This window comes from Polypterus senegalus, chromosome 11, assembly GCF_016835505.1.
Source record: "Polypterus senegalus isolate Bchr_013 chromosome 11, ASM1683550v1, whole genome shotgun sequence".
NCBI lineage: Eukaryota > Metazoa > Chordata > Cladistia > Polypteriformes > Polypteridae > Polypterus > Polypterus senegalus.
Window position 1 is genome coordinate 45247854 of NC_053164.1, and position 18932 is coordinate 45266785.

The following is an 18932-nucleotide window of genomic DNA, read 5'->3' on the forward strand; positions in this document are numbered from 1 at the left end:
TGGAGGTATAGCACAGCTCCAGAGGCCTGGAGTTAGATCCCAGTCTAGTCACTGTCTATGTTGAGCTTCTGTGTTCTCGCTGCGTCTCCATGAGTTGTTCTCTGCCTGCTCTGTTTCTCTTCCCAAAATCCTGCTGACGTGCATGTTAACTTAACTGGAGATGGGCGTCTATCTTGCATCCAGAGGTGTCAATGCTGTCTCCCTGCAACCCTAAACTCGATAACCAGATTAGGAAATTTAGTAATGGATATCCAGTAATTTATATAAGTTTGCAATTTTTTTTTTACCTCCGCTTCTCTGCTTCTGCATGTTTTGGCATAGATGACTTCACTTTTCTTAGATATGCCGAGTTTGTCATGCTTTACTTCATCTCTTTGAACTTTACCATGTGTTATCTTGTCTCTGAGGGTCTTTACCAGATTCATGCTGATGGTGCTGCGCTTTGAACCTTCTCCCCGTGCCTTTCTTTCAACTCATTTACCACATTTAACACTTTCTACGCCCTGACTGGAGTGTATTACTTCACTTTTTGGCGTTGGCTTTTTTAGTTTCTTGTTTATAATCACCCTGGTCCAATTTTTTTTTTGTTTGGCATAGAAGGCTCATGTACTTCCAAGGAATTCAACTCAAATTAAATATGTGAAAATAATGTTTTCTTTAACTGTTTCAGTGCAAATTGCAATTTAAAGCCCTTTCTTCTTTCTTTGTTATTTTCAATCATTTGCATGCAATAGCTGGCCATACTGTAGGCAGTCCAGATGTACAAGTATGTGATACATGAAGAGAGCCAAAATGTCACATAGGTCAAAGTAGGATAACTGACCTTCTTTTCACATGCAATATATTAATGATTCTCATTAGAGACATGTGGTATGACTAACTGCTTATAATTTTATCCTCTTATCTTCCAGTCTGATGGGACCATCTTGGCAATTTCACTCCTCATCCTTCTTATTCTGTTGGCCCTGGTGCTGTTATGGTGGTTCTGGCCTCTCTGCTGTACAGTGGTAGGTATATGATGGGCCTAACTAATTATTGCATATTGTCACCAGAATGTCACTGGAACAGCAATGCAGAAATACACAATGATTCTAACATGCGAAAGTTCTTAATGGACACATAATTTGTTAATGTTGTGCTCACTTTCAAACACACCATACTGGGAATTTAATTTTCCACATGTTGTATGACCAATCAACTAATTTCAAAGAATGACAATAACTATTACACATCTTCTTGTTACCTGTGAGATGTTCATTGAGTGTAAACGTTGATAGACAGGTGAGTGAGGATCTTAAATATTTCAGAATTCCAGGTTTTAGAAGTCTGTGCTTGTATTCCTTGAGTGGTGTGTGTGGTCAGACATATGAATTATGTTGGTTTGCTGTACACTTTTGTTTTGATTTTGGATTATAAAGTAGGAGAGATGTTGGTGCACTGGTTAGCACTGCTGTCTCACTGTTTCTAATTCTTGGGTTCGAATCCTACACCTGGTTTCATCTGTGTGGTAGTTTGCATATTCTGCTCTTGTCTTTGTCGGTTTCCTCAAGTACTGCGATTTTCATCCCACATACCAAGAGATGTCCAGGTTAAGTTAGTTGGCAGTCCCAAATTGGTCCTGTATGAGTGTGAGTGGGCTCTGAGATGGACAGGATACCTTGAGGCAACTCCGAATTGGATTAAGTCATTTTGAAAATATTAGAGAATGTAATGTAAATAGTAGAGAGAGATGTGCTGCTTAGATTAAAAATGACAGAAATCAAGCAAATTGCCAGAACCAGATAACCTTTATACTGGAGTGCTTAAGGAAGTTATGAATTACAATATAAAAAAAACACTAGCAGCAGCAACCTCCCCAAAGGTCAAAATGTTGAGTTTGAATGTAGTCTATTGTCTCTTCCTGACAAAGTGGGATATGTGTGTAAGTGTTTGTTGAGATTATATAAAGAGTTGTAAGAGTTGTATAAAGAACAAACAACACACACACGGGGCTTTATATATTATGTTCATTTTTATCTTTTAAACAGCACTGCACAAGAGGGAAATTACTTAAGCTGGGAGACAGCAGATGTTATCCCCTTATATGACATGGCTGATCCAAGTGAATATAGACTGCTGACATGCGTTAATGGTCCGTGGCAGTGCACAAGTTTTAAGAATAAAAAACAATGCGACTTGGACCCTGTGGGTGTGTGTGGGTGTGTGTGGCCGCAGAGCTGGTCAGTTGTGGTGTGTTTGGTGTGGAGGTAAGCTGAATGGTTGTTGAGATGCAGGTGCAATTGGCTCAACTGTTCAAGATGAGTGCCCCACCGATCATAATTAGAAAACCACACCTACACAAATATAAAAGGAGTCCAAGGAGACTGGCAGGGATAGATCAGCATAAGCGAACACAAAATGTTTCATATAGTAGAGCAGGGGTGGGCAACGGCTGTCCTGGAGGGCCGTAGTGGCTGCAGGTTTTTGTTCCAACCCAGATTCATAATGAGAAAACAATTATTGTTGCTGAAACACTTATTGCTTAAGCGACATTCTGATGCTTTATTTTAGTGGTCTCGCTTGTTAAGGTTCCCCACCGTCGATTGCTAATTTCAATCTTAAACAGCTGCATTCATTGTTTTAATGGCTCCTTATTAGCAATAAAATGTAAATGACAAAGCAGCCAGCAGTTCTCCATCCAGTTTGTTTTCATTTACATCTGTGTGTGTTCATCATGGAGTGTTTGCTTCAATAAAACATGTAATAGAGAATGTGACAGACTGAAAATGATCTGTTTTAGGCTTCAAATCATTTGGGTGATATCCTTGGAGAGTAAAAAATCTACGCTGTAAGAAGCTTATATTGCAGACTAACAAGCCATAAAATTAAATAAGGTCTGAGATTGGCAAGGATTGGTTTCTAATTAAGTATTTGGGTTGGAATGAAAACCTGCAGCCACTGCGGCTCTCCAGGACCGCCATTGTCCACCCCTGGAGCAGAGCATGGAGATCGGGAGTATGAGAAGGCGTGGAGGACAGGGGAGGCATGGCGGTCGGGAGTTGTCCCTGCAGGAAGTGGGAAGTCAGGTGCAAAAGGATGGTATTGAGACGATGGAGCTGGGCTTGGGAGTCCCAGCAGTGATGAGCTGAGGTGCAAAATGGTGTCTCTGTATGCCTGATGAGTGAGCTGGAGCTGAGAGATGATGACGATGAAGAAGAAGATGGAGGCACTAAGGCTTATGGGCAAGAGAAGCACACATTGTTATCTTGCTTGGGTTATTTATTTATTTACACAGAGCACTAGTTTTTATTGTAAATTCTTTATTAATAGAATAGATTAAATAGAGTAAATTCTTTATTAATAGAATTTCACAGCACTGTTTGTACTTTGTGATTGCGTTGAATGAAAAGCACTTCTTGCATCATCTCTTCTTGTTGTGAGTCCTCATTGCCCAGTCCATCTCGGTCTATGGCTATTGAGGTCCCGGGTTCAAGGAGAACATGTCAGCAGTGGGAAACCCTGGCATCCCAAAGAACAGTAAGCTTTATAAGCATCACAGGAAAATCAATGAAAGACATTATTAAGGAAATGATCAAGAAGCACATCGCATGAAAAGGTACTATATTAGAGTCTTTTCTTTCCGTCTGTGCACAGTGCCTCTGCCTGAAAGTGATGGCTCAGGCCTGCTTTAATCAACCCAAAATCCTCCCTGAAAGAACTGTCCTTATATCAGCTGCCTTAGGCTCACAAATCACAATTAACAAATCGTTAGTTTTCATTTCTGGTTATGGGATTCCTCAGTGCTTGGACGCTTTTTGTCCATCCTTCCTGCGATTGGAGCTTTTCCCGGATTTACTTTTTCGGTAGATTTTTACTTGAGCTTATACTAGCCATGTGGTCCCAGAGGTCCTGGTTTTCATCCCAAATGCTTTCACATATCGATGGTCTAATTGTTTAATTAACTGCCCTACTTTTCTTATATTTCACATTTAGAAAAGTGATATCAACATTGAGATGAAATTTAGAAATATCTATTTTTGCTCTGTCTTTAAGTGTTTCACTTTCTTTTATCCTTTTTCACTGTAATTCACCTTCCTCAGTGGAGTTTGCATTCTTAATTGTGCCCAAATGCAGACAATTCGTGACAAGCAGCACAGACACGGGTACAAATGAAGCAGTTACCTAAATGTCCTGTGCATTTCTGTGCTAATGAGAAGGTAAAGGCCCCATTCAGGGGGTCTCAGGTTTAATCCTGTGGACCCCTACAGTACAGGTGTTCATCCCAACCATCATCTGCTTTTAACTTCATGGTACCCTTCATTAAGCAAGCTGTTATTTTGCACTTTCTGCTAAACTTTATTGGAATGTAGCAAGCTGTTGTGTGTGCCTTCCTCATGCTTCTTCACATTTTGCTCATTTTTTAAGCCTTTTATTGCTAATTACTGCATAAACAAATGCAATGCCAAATTTAGGTGCCCCCTTTTAGCATTTAGTGCCATCTTTGCCTTTCTCTACACAGCTTGATACAAACTGTCAGCATTTGGAACAAATTCTATAGAAAAAGGTGAATTTAAAAATAAGGTAAAAGACAGTTTTAATGTATGACAAAGACATGCACAGTTCTGAATTTCTTTTACTGTATATGCAAAAAGCAAACCACAACATTTTTGGAATGCCATAAAGAGAAGAAATAGGGCAACTAATTAAGCTATTCATTGATTTGTGAAATTGGTCGCAACAAGGGGGTACCCCAAGATTGAACCTGAGAACCCAACTGTGGAACCTCCCAGCTACTGGTGAATGTAACACTGAGCCTGCAAGTTTAGAGGGTGCCCAGTAAAATAGAAGTAGTCTCAGGGTACATCCAGCCATCCATTTTTGTAACCCACTTATCCAGAGCAGAGTTGCAGGGTAGCTGGAGCTTATCCCAGAATTAATCAGGCACAAGGCACAAACAATACTTGAACAGGGTGCCAGTCCATCACAGGGGGTACACACACGCAAATACACTGGGGTCAACTTAACATCACCAGGTCACCTAACCAGCATGTCTTTGGACTGTGGCAGGAAACCTGGAGCACACAGAGCAAATATGCAAACTCCATGCAGGGAACACAAACCCCAGACTTTTTACTGTGAGGCTGCAACTGGCCACTGGCCCGCCATGCTGCTCCAATAAGGGTACATTTACCACACATGTGAAGATATATGTCTTCATTTAAAAGTCTGTAGATAAGAGGAACAAACTACCAAAAAGTGAAGTTGAAGGTAGGACCCAAGAGTCCTCTGACTAAATAAATAATGACGGCTTGTTTATATGGCACTTTTCCAGTGCTGGATTCAGACTTAGTGAGGCCCTAAGTTACATAAAGCTCGGAGGCCCCTTGTTAAAAAGTTACATCAGAAGGTGCATACAAAAACAAGACCTTGGGTCGCCACAAAGAAATTGAAAACATATATATGCCTTTTAATTATTTCAAAGCAAGGTATTTAAAGTGAAAAATACAAGTAAGTTTTGAATAAATGTATTTACTAATTACATATATAAAACTAAATAAAATTTTAAAAGCATAAAAAAAACTTTGTGAGGCCCACAGGGAGAGTGAGGCCTTAAGCCGTAGCTTGCCTAGCACTACACCTCTCCCAAGCACTAAGCACTTAAATGGACAGGATTACATGAGATTGGTAAGGAACCGCCATGACTGGAGTGGCCTGTCTTCATCTGAATTCTTTTTATGGCTTTAGGGTTTTAACCTGAACTCAGTTCACCGACAAAAGCGCGATAGACATAGGCCTATGTGCCCCGACAAAACCGCGACGGACAAATGACCGCCGACAAACCCGCTAACTGGTTTTCGACAAATGCGCGCCGACAAAATCGCGAGAGAGGCCACGAGAGTGGGACACATATGTGTGCATTATGTACACATTATGTGCTAGGTTATAACTGTTATAACTGCTGATGGCATGCCACGAACAAATAACTCAGTCAAGGGTTGGCATAACGCGTCGTATACAAGCGGAATTACCAGCAGTCAGGCAGCCAGCAAGTCTAAATACGCTCAACTATCAAGACTTCTTGCTGCAATTCTTCCTACATATGCAGGGCGTGATCTTAAGGACTATGTGTGTACCGTGCTGATGGCATGCCGCGTCTCATAATATTGACTTCTAAAATAAACATTATTATATATGATTTAAACTAGTAATTCATATTTAATGAAACTTTTGCGATTTTGTCGGCGCGATTTTGACGCCGCCTTTTAATCGGTGCTATTTTGTCTGCGCTCATATGTCTATCTCGCAAATGTCGGGTCACACCTGAACTCACAGGGCACATCTTTACATAAACCAAAGTGACGACTCAGTGATTTCTGGTTAAGGCCTCTGCACTTAAAAAATCCAGCATTTTCTGATTTTATATTGATAATTAACTAAGGAAGAGTGGCACGGTGGTGCAGTGGGTAGCGCTGCTGCCTCTCAGCAAGGAGACCTGGGTTCACTTCCCAGGTCCTCCCTGCGTGGAGTTTGCATGTTCTCCCCGTGTCTGCATGGGTTTCCTCCCACAGTCCAAAGAAGTGCTTGGTGTGTGTGTGTGTGTGTCTGTGCCCTGTGGTGGGCTGGCGCCCTGCCCGGGTCTGTTTCCTGTATTGGCTTGGAATGGCAGACCTCCGTGACCCTGTGTTAGGATATAGCAGGTTGGATGACTGACTGACTAATTAACTAAGAATAAATTGTAGAATTTTGTGTTCACTTTGACATTAGATTTTTTTTTAATGATAAATTTATTCATTAAGACTTTATATTATAACAAATTGAAACTGGTCCTTCCTTTTTTTCTCTCTTTCTCTTTATCTCAAGTTGTTTATTTTTTGGTACTATTTGTGTTTTTTTGTCCAGTCCTCGTCTTTTCCTCAGTTGTGTCCTTCTTCTTCTTCTTTTTATCTTCATTTCTCTCCTTCTGTCTCTTATGGCTTCCTGTGCACCTCACTGTCTTTCTTGCTGCCATTGGGTTAAATTGGTGCACTGAAAAAAACAAACCAGGCTGGAATACTAACTGGAAAAGTTCTCATCTCTGGGGGAAGTGGGAGAGACATGAGTGGATAACCTAGGAGGGGGGTCCGTCATTCTGCAGCTCAGCTCACTTATGCAAGACCATGTGGCAGACATTAGCGCCTGCATGTGTCAGGAACGTGAAGCTGAGTCTTTCTGTTTTATGGAGAGAAAAACAATGAGGTCAGCTCCGGCGGGCGGTGTGCTGCAGCATGTCGAAAGGCAGTCAAGAGATTCAACTGGACATTTGCCAGGGAAGATTTCGTGAAAATAGCCAGTGGAATTTAGAAAAATAAAAACACGGGCCATGGCAAAAATACAAACAGTTCCAACAAAATGAGAAACGTGGCTGTTTTTGTAATACAGCACTGCTGATTAAGACCATTCAAGAATGATTTGAGTTTCCCAATCCATGTTGTGTTCTTCAGACTGAAAACAAGATCATGAGGGTTTAAGGTGGTGACCAGACCAGTGTGTCAGCATTCTCCGCCCCAGGCCTCTTTAATTAACATCTCTTTAATTTTGACCGTCCAAAATCTACTTGATTGTGCTGAGCTTTTACATTCAAAACTCTGAAATTGGAGTACCTAATCCAAGTAGCCACCCCTGAGAAAAACTTATGAAACTAAGAAGGACAGTGCATGTAGCCATCCTGCAGGGTCATTCATTTGGCCTTCAGTACTGGCATGAAAGGTGTCATATAACAGATAGCCAGATATATTGAAACTTTGTTGATTCCAAGTGGAAGTTGCCGTGGGATAGCAGCCAACGTATATTAGCAGTGTACAAAATCTACACTCAAGCTCAAATTTAAAATTACTGTCAAGTAAGTATTCCTTACAATGAAATTCTGACTTGCATGCCTCCCACAGGCTAGTAAAAATCATGCCATACTGTGACATCAATAGACAATGGATACAAGACAGCCAGTGACCAGTGCAATAAATAAATAATGCTAAGTTGACTCCCTGACTCACTTGCCAACAAAAACACTGTTGTCCATTTGGCTGAAAAACTGAAATTTGGCAGCGTCTTACATCTAAGTCCATAGGTATTCACTAAAAAAGTATATTTCGGTTTGTCAGTATTTAGGGGTAAACCACCCCCTCCAAAAGAAAAGCTAAATACCCCAAAATCTCAAAAATGCCTTGACATAGTTTGTTGAAATTTGGTGATGTTATAAAAGAAAAAATAGTCGACCTATGTGTTTTTTTCTTTTTTTTATCGCTATGTGGCAGTAAAAATGTTGTATCATGGGGGCCATTTCTAACGCACCGTGTCCTTAACTTGGCACAGCATTGTGAGGTGGTCACGCAGAGTTATGGGCCTTGCTGTATATACGAATGAAGGCCGCTTGCAGAACAGCGACTTGCTACACTAGCAATAGGGTAGAAGAAGTGAAGAAGGCAAAGTGTTCTGTACAGAAAAAAAGAGAAGGGATCACGGTTTTGAAGGGCTCTTTGACCTTGTATACTAATGTCAGTATGCTCGGGTTCTCAAGCCCTTCTGCTCTTCAATATCATATACCATAATAAATGCACTCCAGTCTCCAAGGCAGGGTGTTAGACTAAAATGTCATATCAAATTTATAACACATTGGTAAGGGGAATAAGACACCTCCTTGTGTGGTTTCATTTCAACCACTAGACTGAATGCCATGTGGCGTGAGCTGTGAAGTGGAATGGGGAAGGCTTGGTGAAGCTCAAGTAAGACATGTTTGGAAGTAAAATTTGAGAGATATACTTGAGGGAGGGAGGGAGAAATACAGGAGAAGTGCTTTCCTCTGGTCCAGCACAATCAGGTAGCGACTGCCTCAATTTAAATACTAGTGCAGCTCAGTTAACATGTCCCACACAACCAAAAGGGGAGAGGGCTGGGCAATAGTACATATCCTGTTGTTCATGAGAATATTCCTTTTTACCTCTTCTCTTCTATATAACCCTTACTTCTCTCCTGCTTTGAACCTCACTCCTTCATGAAAAGTTTGTGCCTTTGGTATTTACATTTCAGACTCCTGTGATGTCTTTTCTCTACCAACAAAGATGCCACTACAAAACATTTACAGGGAGAGAACCAGATCTTGACATCGGCCAGTGCAAAAGCCCCGCAAGTGAAGAGGCCTCCAAATCATTGTATGTTCAACTTCAACCACTACGGAAAACAACCCCAAAATGAAAATATTCAATTCATTGCATCACCCAAATGTGCCGCCTCTAAACGACATTGCTGTTGGTAAACAGTTCAAATATGGTGTGATTTAGTGTTGCACCATTATTTACTGGCTATAGCTTAGGCAAAATGAAATTAAAAACATAGAAGTTTGAACATACAACTAACGAAAACATGAAAAGCAAAGCTTGAGTGAACAGTGTACATATATAATAATAGTAATGATAATAACAGTAAAAGCTCTGTAAATTCTTATTGTTCTTATTGATTATCTGTTTCAATTCCAAAGAATATATACTCCTCAAAAATATTAAAGGAACACTATTTAATCAGAGTATAGCATCAAGTCAATGAAACTTCTGGGCTATTGATCTGGTCAGTTAAGTAGCAGAGGGGGTTGTTAATCTGTTTCAGCTGCTTTGGTGTTAAAGAAATTAACAACAGGTGCCCTGAAGGGGCAACAATGAGACGACCCCCAAAACAGGAATGGTTTAACAGGTGGAGGCCACTGACATTTTTCCCTCCTCATCTTTTCTGACTGTTTTTTCACTAGTGTTCATTTGGCTACAGTCAGTGTCGCTACTGGCAGCCTGAGGTGATACCTGGATCCGACAGAGTTTGGTTGCACAGGTTGTCCAACTTCTCCAGGATGGCACATCAATATGTGCCATTGCCAGAAGGTTTGCTGCGTCTCCCAGCACATCTCAAGGGCATGGAGGAGATTCCAGGAGACAGGCAGTTACTCTAGGAGAGCTGGACAGGGCAGTAGAAGGTCCTTAACCCATCTGCTCCTTTGGGCAGGGAGGAACAGACTTCATGAGGGTGGCCTGAGGTCCTGATGTCCTCTAGTGGGCCTTGTGCTCACTGCCCGGCACTGTGGAGCTCGATTGGCATTTGCTGTAGAATACCAGAATTGGTACAGATGAGATCACGTTCACCCTCAGCAAATGTGACAGGTATGAAAGGGTCTGGAGAAGGTGTGGAGAACGTTATGCTGCCTGTAACATCGTTCAACATGACCGGTTTGGTGGTGGGTCAGTGATGGTCTGGGGAGGCATATCCATGGAGGGATGCACAGACCTCTACAGGCTAGACAACAGTACCTTGACTGCCATTAGGTATTGGGATGAAATCCTTGGACCCATTGACAGACCCTATGCTGGTGCAGTAGGTCCTGGGTTCCTCCTGGTGCACGGCAAGGTCCGTCTTCATGTGGCGAGAGTATGCAGGCAGTTCCTGGAGGATGAAGGAATTGATACCATTGACTGGCCCCCACGCTTGCCTGATCTAAATCCAATAGAACACCTCTGAGGCATTATGTTTCTGTCCATCCAACGCCGCCAGGTTGCACCTCAGACTGTCCAGGAGCTCAGCGATGTCATAGTTCAGATCTGGGAGGAGATCCCTCAGGACACCATCTGTTTTCTCATTAGGAGCATGGCCAGACATTGTCAGGCATGCATACAAGCACGTGGGGGCCACACAAACTACTGAGTACGATTTGGAGTTGCAGCAATGAAATTTCAGCAAAATGGACTAGCCTGCCACATCATTTTTTCACTTTGATTTCCAGGGTGTTTTTGAATTCAGCCCTCTCTAGGTTGATAATTTTCTTTTCCATCAAACGATGTGGCATCCTTTTATTCTTAACACATTACCCAGTCTATATTAGTATAGATATCCAGCATGATGTTTTCCCCTCGAGATCTGATGTGTTTTCAAAGTGTTCCTTTAATTTTTTGAGTAGTTTATTTTCCTCTAAAATTGTGTTTTGAAGCAGCCATCAACAAAAGCCAAGGCCAGTCACTAGGAAAAACAGGAATTGATCAATGGCAGGAATGGTTTAGTCATGTTCAATTGTATGTGGCATACTTAAGAGTAAGGTGCTCCAGTGAACTAATATTAATATATACTGTATATATTGTATACAAAAAAGTAGAGATAAAGTTTGATACATCATACTTCTGATAAATATAATTAACCAACAGCACTGTAACTGATGCACATTGCCTTTGGAAATGTCCTGGGTGAAGCCAGGTATCAAACCTAGTAATACTGTATATCCAATAAACATGTCCATAGTATATTTACATAAAAGTATACCAGAATTACAGAAAATTGTAAATCAGTAGATATCTGAAGTCCTTAGACAGGGTGAAAGTACATAGGCAGCTTTACAGAAGTGGCTGGAGAACTGGCCTTGAAGCCATGTGGTTATAGTTACCACTAGCTCACAAAAAGTGACCCCAATTAAATCCATCTGCCTATTTCCACCCAAATTATGCAAATGCTGTTGTGAAAAACAGGCTATCAAGTTTAATAAAGGTATAAAAGAGTAAAAACCTGCTACTCTTAAGCAAGGGGAAATCCTTACGAACCAGAAGTCATTGTTAATGACGTGAATGTCCACATGGCACATTTTCTTGTGAAACAACTGTGTGGTTTTACAAAATTAATTAATAGTTACTCTACTCAAAACAAGCTGGTACATATTTCAGTAGGAGCTTTCCATTGTTTTCTGCTGGCTGCCAGGTGAGCAGTTGTGTAAAGTCTTCCTGCTTCCTTGCTGATGTTGATTGCTTCCCTAAAGTGCTCAGATGTCTTATTCATGCACTAACCCTAAGTGTTCAATTTGGTCTGCCCACAGGCATACTATAGGCTTTGAATGTTATCAGTGACCTTTTTCCCATGTGCAAGCTATCCCAAGAATGTATTAGTAAATTGACACATACAACCAGATGTGGACATTCAGGCCAGAAATATCCATGCAGAAAGCTGAAAAATCTCTTTGTTCAGCAAGTGTAGTAGCACAGGTAACAACAGTTGATTGTCACAAGTGAAAAGAGGTAATAATTAATAAACTTAAAATCATAGATTAAACATTCAATAAATGAATTAAACTTAATGTAACAACAAATCGACCAACAATATGAAAGATCACAGTGTAATGTGTATTTTTCCTCCTTTAATCAATTGGACAGATATTCACAAAACAGATGGGTCTTCAATTGCTTCTTAAATACAGTGAGGGAGTCAGCAGTTCAGATGAAGGTGGGCAGCACATTCCACCAACTAGGAACTACACAGAAAGAGTCTTGATACAACGCAGAGTCAGCATGAACCTGAATGAATGAGAAACAATAGAAATGTGGTCATCAATTACCACCCCAGTGTTGCATATGGAGTTGGCAGGTGTTAGTGACAGTGAGCCAAAATGTACAGAGGTGGGGAGTTGAACAGACTGACTGGCTGGGATCACAAGACACTTTTTTTGCCATATTGAGCTGTAGATGGTGGTCCTTTATCCAGATTGAAAAAAACAGTAAGACATGCAGAGACTCTAGCTGATACCGTGTTGTCTTCAGGAGGGAACGACAGGTACAGCTATGTATCACCAGCATAGCACTGATAGAGAACTCATGGGATTGGATGTTGGAGCCCAGTGAGGTAGCGTACATAGAGAAAAGTAGAGCACCCAACACTGATTTTTGGGGCACCCCTGTGTATTTTGGATGTGCCTTCCATGCCAGGACACACTGTAGGATCTGCCCAAGATGTAGGACTCAAACCACCTAAGAGCAGTCCCAGTGATGCCAAAGTCAGAGAGGGTGGCAAGGAGGATATTGTGGTTGACTGTGTCAAAGGCAGAGGAAAGACAGAGAAGGATCAGAACCGATGACATATTGGTAGCTCTAGCAAAGTATGTCAGTAGAGCCGTCTCGGTCGAGTGGTTCTTCTTGAATCTGGACCTTGTTAGTAACTGTGCAATCAAATGAAGGAAACTAGAGAAACAGGCCTGTAATTGTTGACTAGGTATGGATCAAGTGTTGCTTTTTTGAGAAGTGGGGTTATCAGAGCATGTTTGATGATGCAAGGAAAGGCACCAGAGCCAAGTGAGATGTTAATGTTTGTAACTGCAGAAATGAGTGAGAGGGAGATGGTCTGAAGGAGATGTGAGGGGATTGGGTCAAGTAGACAGGGAGTGGGGTGAATGGAGAGAAGGTCGGAAACATCAGTGGCAGAGAGAATGTGGAGAATGTTGGGTGATGCTTGGGAGGATGCAAAATGGGGTGGCAGTGAGGATGAAAACTGAATAATGATAGCAGCCATGCTATCCTAAAAAAAAGGTAGCAAAATCATCAGCAGACAAGGAGGTTGAGCGGGGAGATGGAGGGGGGTTAAGAAGGGCATGTGTTGGTGGTACTATTAATTCTGGACTGATAGAACCTCATCTTAGTGTTGATGGTGGCAGAAAATAGGTTGCAAAAAAAGATTGATACTTAGCCAGGTCTACTTGAGCCATTGACTTTCTCCATTTCTTTTTGGCTGCCTGTGCTCAGTCCGTCGATTATGGAGTGCTTCATAAAAGCTAGGGACTGGAGAGTCTTTCACATGCTGGCCTGGAAGAGAAACAACAAACATCATCAAGGCAGGAGGACAGAGTCGCGCATAGGGTGCCTGTGGCAGTGTTGGTGTCAAGAGAGGAGAAGTGGTCAGGAGGGGGAGAGCAGAGGAGAGTATGAAATAGAAGTGGGTGGGAGAGAGGGAGTGGAGGGAAGCAGCAGAGAGAATGGAATTATAATAAAAATAATTCTTCAGATGGGAATAGAGGAGTGACAATTGCAGTTGTAGGAGTGCAGTTGTGGGAGAGAACAAGGTCAAGCAGTGAGTCAGTGGGGCATGGAGTTGTGTTGATGTTGAAGGAGAACAGAACAGCAAGAAAGTCAGCAGCAGGAGGGCCCTTCAGGTGGACGTTCTGGTCTCTTAGAATTAGAAGTGGCCTGCTGTCATCTGAAAGGGAAGAGAGCAGTCCATCCAGTTCATCAAGGAAGCTCCTAAACAAACCTGGAGGGCAATAAACAACAGCAATGGTCATGTTAATTGGAAAGCATGGTATTCAAAAGTAGTGTAGCTACATGCATTACCCAGGAGTGAATCTCCAAGGATACCTGCCCCCTAAACACTACCAGTGGAGTGGGAGAGGTTAAAGGCAGAGGAAAGTGCTGTAGGTGTTACATGATTTTCCGGCTGAATCCATGTCTTTGTCAGAGCCACCACTTGGAGACTTCTTTGGGTGGTGAAAGCTGGAATAAAGTCTGATTTGTTGAGCACAGACTGGCAGTTCCACAGGCCAGAGGAGAAGGGGGTATCTGAAGTGGTGGCCTGACAAGTGGACAAAGGTGGTCTCCATTTCTAACTCGCCTGCTAAAGGGGTGATAACAGGAATGCATTGTTGACACATGATGAAGACGACTTTGAAAGGAATGCAAAAACAGCACCTTAGTTAAATAAGAGTGTCCATTGCCTTGTCTGGTGTCCTTGCTCAGTAGAATCGGACAGGTAGGCCTGCATTCTTTACACAAGAAGGTCTTCATGCCTGGGCAGACACTTGCACAACAGTGCCTTAACTCTCTTGAAGTAGGGAGCAGCTAAGAGAGCCCAGCTGTGAGGCTTGAAGCAATTAGCAACACAAAGCAGGGGGCATTAAACAGATTAAAGCTACGCAGCAAGCAGGCAAACAAACAAAGACGCAGGTCAGTCGCTATACTTACAGCAGGCCAATAACAGTCAAATCAACTTAATAACGATAATAACAACTAAACACAAATAACTATTTGCAATGCAAAAGTACAAATCACCTTCTGGTCCAATCCTGAAGACGCTTACCTTTCTCAAAAGAGACACCTACAAACCCAGAAGTTTCAAGTGATGATGTGAATGATTCTGTAAATAGCTACATCATTTTGTAAGAAAAATTATTTGAAAATTGTGTGGGAAATTGAAAGTGTTCTGAAATAAGAGAGCTGCCTTCATTTTTGTCAACAATTCTAAGGAGACATGCAGGTAAGAACTTTATTGTACACATGACAATAGACTTGAATTTGGAAATTGCAGAACATGGTGGTCACCAGACATACTGTAAGTATGTGTTGTCTACTTCAGAGTTGCTGTTTTGCACCGGTGAATGGAGCAAAGTTCTCAGGGGGCCATGAGCCAGCAGTGAAATGGAGGGCAAGTTGTGCTTGTCTGTAGATACTGAGATTTGTATCTAGTTCTGAGGCAGTAAATGTGCATGTGTCTGTAGAGACACTTAATGCTTTGTGTTTGGTTCTACTGTTTTTCATCTCCTTGTTCAAAGTATTATTCATGTCTCAAGAGGGTCTCATGTAGATTGTTCAAAAAGGAACTATGATTTCTTTCAGTGATTACAGTTCACAAGTATTTTCAAATATTTATAATACCTAAATGGTAATGACAGCCTCACATCTTCTACAACTCTGTGATGATCAATTTGATTTCATACACCATGGTGTCCTGGTCTGGTAACATCACCTCAAGAGAGCCCACCAAATTATAACAAGTTAATGAAAAGGGCAGGCTCAGTTATGGGACAAACTCTGGACTCCTTGCAGGTAGTAGCAAAGGAAGGCATTAAAACAAAACTGTATGTCATTATGAACAATGCTCCACACTTTTAGCCAATGAATCATTCAGCAGAAGGGTACCAAAAACTGCAACTGAGGCTCCTTTATAAAAACAACAATACACCTGCACAATGCCTCACTGGGACTGGGACTGCCAAGCCAGATGTTTTTTCTTTTTGGCATTCTTGTGTATGTGTTCAGACTATGGTGTGTGTGTCTATCTATCTATCTATCTATCTTTATAGAGCTTCTGTGAAAAATCACAACAACAAGAACAAATAAAGTTCTATCTATCTGTTTATGAAGACTTCCAAATTAATTAAGATTAAATTGTGATTACTTTGGTTCTTTAGATTGATATTCCCTTAATTGCCATATTTATCCCATGGCTGCGGACAACATGGTTGCTCTAATAGAGGGTACTGAAAGTAGGACATGAGAGTATTGTGATGGCTGGGCAGTTGAGTTTCTTTTATAATTCTTTTAACTGTGTTCTTTTTATAATTGTGTGCCATAAGTGTGTTCAAATCAAATGATCTTACTATTCTTGCGACTCTTCGATTCCACCCGGGGGAGTAAATGCTAACATTACTCAAAGTTATTGTCTGCTTTTTTATTTTTATTTTTTTTTTCATTTTTCATTTTTATTACTACTTAATTTAATATTGTTTTTTTTTGTATCAGTATACTGCTGCTGGATTATGTGAATTTCCCCTTGGGATTAATAAAGTATCTATCTATCTATCTATCTATCTATCTATCTATCTATCTATCTATCTATCTATCTATCTATCTATCTATTCAATTACTTTGTCGCTTCCAGATATTACAGTAGAGTTGCATGTTGCTGCCTTTTCAGTTATGCAACTGGTGATAAAACTGACTGAGCCGCCTGGATTTGAGTGTTTTCATGTGTAGAACTGCTTTGGCACTCATGCCATCCAAGTCTAGACTGCAGAACATACCAGTCATTGTGAGAGCCATTGGCCTGCAATCACAATGAGTGAGCCTTGAAACTTCCTGGGCGCTGCTGTCTCATAGTAAAGAATCAGTAAGCATTTGTGCAGATGATGCTTGTTTTCATACCAGACACAGTCACATGCTTTCTCTCCACTCAGTTCCCATGTTTCCATTTAGATTTCTGCTGAGGTAGGAGATAAATTATATTCAATGCAAGATACCTTCCGTTCCCTAAGGGTTTTGTATTTGTTTGTTTTTTTCAGGTCATAAGAGAACCTCCACCACCTCCTCCAGACGACAGCGAGGTAAGCATGCTGAGCCTGAGGAATGCTTTGATATGAATTAGCGTTTTATAATAAAACTAGGGAAGCAGCCAAAAACCCTTGTTTGAGATCTCTTGAACCAACAGTGCTCACCCTTGAGTAAGCAACCAGGCCCCAGCTCTCCCCGGTGTCAGGATCCACCATGAATTTAATTTATTTTGACTCATTCTCAATATTTTTCCATGTTTGGTTTTATGAGAAATCAAATTTTTTTTTTATTTTTTATTTAGGTTCTTTATTGTCTTTGTATTGATAACAACAATGTGTGGGTCAGCCTTTCCATCTATGAGGCTGCCTTTCCTGATGATGAAATTGGGTTTTTTAAGAATGAGAGGCTAAATGATGCGTGATGATTCTTTGTGTAAAAATTATTAAAATACCAGTAACGGCACACTACACGATAATGTGCATTAAATACACCTGACTTGAGCATTCATAATTTTCAGACTCTTTCTCTGTATGTTTAGCATTCATTTGCTCAGAGGTTGATGCGCTTGCTGTTTCCTGAGGCTCTTCTTTCCTCTGCCCTGGCGGCCCGCTGCTTCTCTTCTTTCGCTGGCATCTTTTCACATTAAAACTGATTAATAATCATCAGTGTTTGTATTACAATTACTTAGTAGGATTTCTTTTTTTCACTTAAGCTGGCACTTAAGTCTTCAATCTACCTCAAGAATGATTTAAGATATGAAGAGGTAGGGGGAGTGAAAGCGAAGGTGGTAGGGATGACAATGGCACCCTGCTGGCCGTTGCCGAGAGTTGATTCTACAATAAAATAAAAATAAAAAGAGGAATAACCTTGGAGGTCAATCGTCACCCCCCAAAGCAGATAGTAGACATCACGTAGTATATGTGTAACAAATTTCAGGTCAATATTTCCAACAGTTTGCAAGCTACAGGTGATTTGAAATTCTGGACAGACAAACGGACAGCCATGGTAGCGTATTATATATAAAAATATTGAAGTAAATTGGTTAGGTTGTCTGGTATGCGTCTTCACTTCCTTGGCTTTGAATTCTGTTTTCCCCCATAATTTTTACTGATTGATTTACTCTTGCCTTTCCCTCCACTACATTTACGGTGTTTTGTGCTCAAACCTATGCTACATTAAAATAAAATAAACACCAGCATCATATTCTTGTTTTTCATGAAAGTTGTTCTTGCTGCTCACACCCACCTTTCTTGCACACACTTCTTTTCTTTGCTGGTCAAGGTTGAGAATCATACAGTAACATTATACACCTTCATTCAGGCCACATCTCTCCCTTCTCTAAATTGGTACCCCTCACCTGGCAAACATTCAGACAATGCTGCCCCTTAGAGGCCCCTACACTACCACACTGGCATAAGCTGAACCTCTCCTGCTCACAGTACGACTCTCGTTCTCCCCGAGGCCTAACTATAGTGCCTTCAGAAAATATTCAGGCCCCTTCATTTTTGACTCATTTTGTTATTGTGCAATCCTGTTCTAAAATCATTTAAAATTAATTTTTTCCCTCATCAGGCAACACTCAGTACCCCAGAATGACAAAGTGAAAACAGGATTTTAGAAATGTTTGGAAAAATGAAAAACTGAAATCTAACATTAACACACGTGCTTAGATCCTTTAATCTGTGATTAGTTCAAGCCCTTTTTGGCAGTTATTCCATCCTGGAGTCTTCTTGATTCTAATGTGATAAGCTTCACACTTTTGGATTTGAGGATTTTCTGCCATTCCTCTCCATAGGTATTCTGAAGCTCTGTCTGGTTGGACAGATATCTTCAGGTCTCTCCAGTGATATTCGTTTGAGTTCCAGTCTGAGCTCTGGTGGAGCTACTCAAGAATATTCCTAAGTCAATCCTGTGTTGTCTTTGCCTTGTGTTTCAGATCATTGTCCTGTTGGAAGGAGAGCCTTTGGCCCAGTTTGAGATCTCTGGAGCAGGTTTTCATTAAGGATATCTCTGTACTTTACTCTGATCAATTTTGTCTTAACCTTGACTAGTCTCCCAGTCCCTACAGCTGAAAAATCAACCCGACAGCTTGAC

At 41.1% G+C, this 18932-nt stretch overlaps 1 protein-coding gene across 2 annotated transcripts in view; it reads left to right on the plus strand.

Moving 5' to 3' along the window:
• Nucleotides 1-18932, plus strand: part of LOC120538901 (anthrax toxin receptor 1-like) — a 223459-nt gene that overhangs the window by 77564 nt on the left and 126963 nt on the right. For both annotated transcript variants that reach the window (XM_039768487.1, XM_039768488.1), the window contains 2 exons: nt 912-1007; nt 16850-16891. In XM_039768487.1, the coding sequence (XP_039624421.1) occupies nt 912-1007; nt 16850-16891 (138 nt within the window). The remainder of the gene's footprint in view (nt 1-911; nt 1008-16849; nt 16892-18932) is intronic.